The sequence below is a fragment of the Amphiura filiformis genome, chromosome 2 (genome assembly GCF_039555335.1).
Source record: "Amphiura filiformis chromosome 2, Afil_fr2py, whole genome shotgun sequence".
Lineage (NCBI taxonomy): Eukaryota > Metazoa > Echinodermata > Ophiuroidea > Amphilepidida > Amphiuridae > Amphiura > Amphiura filiformis.
This window is the reverse complement of record NC_092629.1, coordinates 92920658-92924356: the sequence shown is the minus strand read 5'-3', so window position 1 is coordinate 92924356 and position 3699 is coordinate 92920658. Positions and strand designations below refer to the sequence as shown.

The 3699-nt window shown below is 41.3% G+C and overlaps 1 protein-coding gene across 1 annotated transcript; it reads left to right on the top strand.

The window, feature by feature from the left end:
• Positions 1 to 1156: 1156 nt before the first annotated feature.
• On the top strand, positions 1157 to 2128 carry LOC140144857 (uncharacterized). Its single transcript, XM_072166662.1, has one exon. The coding sequence runs from the start codon at positions 1157 to 1159 to the stop codon at positions 2126 to 2128; it is 972 nt and encodes a 323-aa protein (XP_072022763.1).
• The last annotated feature ends 1571 nt before the right edge of the window (positions 2129 to 3699 follow it).

Sequence of the window (3699 nt, the reverse complement as noted above, 5' to 3'; positions counted from 1 at the left end):
AAATGGATCTACTATAATTGTAAATTGCTGTTTTAGCGTGTCATTATAATGACATTTAAACCCACCATGATGATGTATGTCATGCGCGTATTTTTTTTGGGGGGCTTTCGGGGCGCCAGCCCCCCGGGGTCAAAGCAGGGGGCGGCAAAATCGAAGGGGCGGCGGTAAGAAGAAGGGGCGGCAAAAAGAGGGGCGGCAGAAGAAGAAGGGGCGGCAAAAAGAATTAGTAAAGAAAAAGGGCGGAAAATGTGAAAAATTACTATATATGAAAATTTGTTGCGGTTTTTTTTTTTGCTCTTCACTTTTTCAAACGACCGTAAAAAAATTGGGGCAACCTTTTCGGGCCGTTGAGGAAGGGCCGGCAAAATTGGATTTTCGTCATACGCTATTGACATGTACGAGCGTATCTCCACTGACCGAGTTTTGGGATATTTTCACTGGTTTGCAGCTGTTTGCTATCATTTACTCATCAAGGCGGACGACCGTTATTATAAGGACTATGCCAATTATTTAAAGATTGACATGTAGAGAATAAGCCATAATTGATTGAAAGAAAGTACTAAATTTGTACGGTTTTATGACACCAATCTTCAAAATAAGATCAAAAAATGGCTGCCCGGTGAAGTAAAATGTGCATTGGAATAACACGGCGAGTTTGGATAGATGGTAGGATTTCTTTTTAATAAAAATGTATGTTCCCCCGTTGTTAAAGCTTGTACCGGGTTGAAGATTCAGATATTTGGAAAAGAATAAGTAATGAAACATATAGAAAGTACTAAAATCATAGCTTTTATACTTTTTGATATATGATACTAACTAGTTCAACCCGTATAGCTACAACACAGCGCTACCAGTAGGGTTCAATTGCCTATTGTGAGTGCCCCTGTGTTGTGTGCACACATGTAGTTATACAATACCTGCATGATGCATCATTTTCTACACCGGTATCCAAAGATTTTTTTCTCATATCAAACTCGTGCATAGCAAATTCACGTGTATCGATCCCGGATATTTATTTTAGTATCTCTGCTGTACCAAGTACATTTTGGCTTTGAGAAAGCCAGAAGGTTTCTGGCGAAACTGTCAGCAGAAAAACGTAAGTTTTTCCTTTGGTCTTGGCAAAGAACTTTAATTAGCTGTTTAATCAACAGACCTGATGAACCTCTTCAGTCATGTGAGAAGTAATTACGGACAGAACAAGGTAATTCAAGTACGTGACTTTGAAAGAAATGAGAGAAAAATTGCTCGACATCGCAACCATCTTATTTGCTCGCTCCGATGTAAAGAATTGAACTTAACCCCAAACAGTCTCCGCATTAAATGCCCGATTAAGACCGCCAGGGCCCGTGATATAATAAACAGAGCTCAGAAAGACCTTCTACGTGAACGGATTAGAAATATTAATAACAAACTTGACAATCTTAATCAGGAAAAATCGGAGCTCTCGGTACAGCTCAACAATAAATTTAATGAGGATGAACAGCGCCATCTTGCATCCCATATTGACAATTGTAAACAATCCGAGTTCAAAGCTGTCAAAGATCGACCTGTTAAGAAACTTGATGAACTCCGAGAGAAACAGAAACCCAAAAATGAACCGGACATAGATCTTAGCGGCACGCAGCTAAAGAGGTGGGTAGTTAATATATCTAAGCATACCCTTACAAAACCTGATACCTCGTTGCTTGCGAAAGGCCTCAATTTTGCCATTACCCCGACAGAACTTCCGATTGTTGATTTCATTGTTGCCACTGAACAAGCTTGTCAAAAGCTGCCGAATTCGGAAGCCACGGTGTTACGTGCGGAAATTACCGGCGCGATAAAGGGGTCAAAACCACCCAAATCTAACATCTCAAAAGATGAGCAAAGAGCCTTAAAAGATCTTAAAAAGAACAATGCAATCACTATATTGCCCGCAGATAAGGGCAAGGCCACAGTGGTCATGGATAGCACAGATTATGATGATAAAATCAATGTTTTACTTTCTGATGAGAAAACGTATGAAAAGCTCACCACTGATCCTACTGCCAAGTATAAGAAAGAACTTGCGACAATCCTGAACAAATTACGTGATGATGCAAAAATTACGCAAAGCCAATTTGAGCTTATAGACCATCGGGTGAAGTAACCCTCCGTTTATATGCCACCCCCAAGATTTATAAACCGGACAATCCTCTCAGACCAATTGTTGATTACACCGGCAGCATCGGCTATAATATCTCTCGATCGTTAGCATATATTCTTGCTCCAATTGTTGGCACATCTATCCATCATGTCAATAACTCCCATCATTTGGCTCAAGATTTAGGTGAAGTAATTCTTGAAGAAGGGGAGATTTTTGTGTCACACGACGTAGTTTCTTTGTTTACAAATACCCCGGTCTCCAAAACGCTTGAGATAATTAGAGATTACCTTGCTCGCGACACAGACCTTAAGAATAGAACATTACTTGAAGTTGATGACATCATGGGCTTAATAAGATTTGTTCTTACAACTACGTACTTTCAGTTTAGGGGTGTCATTTATAAGCAGAAATTCGTTGTAGCAATGGGATCGCCAGTAAGCCCGATCGCGGTTAACATGTTTATGGAGTGGCTGGAAAATCAAGCCATCCATACTGCCCCTTTAGATTGTAGGCCGCGCATGTGGAAGAGATATGTCGACGACATTCTTGAAATCGTGAAGGACGAAGCTATGGAAAGACTTACCGAACATTTAAACCAAGTTGATCCCACGGAGAGCATAAGATTTACATATGAGGAAGAACAGGAGGGGAAAATCCCGTTCCTGGACACCATGATCGTCAGAAAGCCGGACAATACCGTGAAATTACTTGTGTATAGAAAAAAGACCCACACGGATCAATATCTGTCATACTCTTCGCACCACCCCTTGCATCAAAAATTAGGTGTTATACGCACGCTGCTTGATAGAGGTGAGAAAATAATAAGAGGAAGACGATAAGATCGCGGAAGAAAATCATATCAGAAAAGCGCTAGCAGGGTGCGGTTACCCTAACTGGACCATAGACAAAGTAAAATCACAAAGAGCCAACAAGGTCAAAAACAAACCAAACAAGAAAGACAAATCTAACACGGACAGGGCAAAGGTAGCATTGTAATTCCTTATGTGGCGGGAGTCTCTGAAAAGATTAGTCGTATTATGAGAAAACACAACGTCTCTACGGCCATGAAACCCCATACCACCATCAGAAATGTGCTCGTTCATCCAAAGGACAAACAAGACAAAGAAAAAACAGCGAACTGTGTATATGAAATACCATGCAAAGACCCCCAATCGTACATTGGTGAGACAAAAAGACATGAATGAACACAAAAGGGAAGCGGAGAAAGCTAGCCAACTTAAATACACACGATCCAAGAGAAAGGAATCGCTCGCCGAAATTAACAAATCGGCCATCACAGATCATGTGTCAAGGCATAACCATTTAATAGACTGGGACAGCTCATCAATCCTTGATAGGGAAGAAAACCGCAGGGCACGATGGGTCAAGGAATCAGTATGGATTCGCAAGAGAGGAGACAACACCATGAACAGAGACGAGGGGACATTCTTTCTGAGCCACACCTTTGATCCTCTGCTCAAGACCAACGTTGGAGACAGGAGTACTTCCGGTAAAACAATAACATCCGGCCGGGATTCCCGCTCCAAGCAGATGGATCAATAACAACATCAATT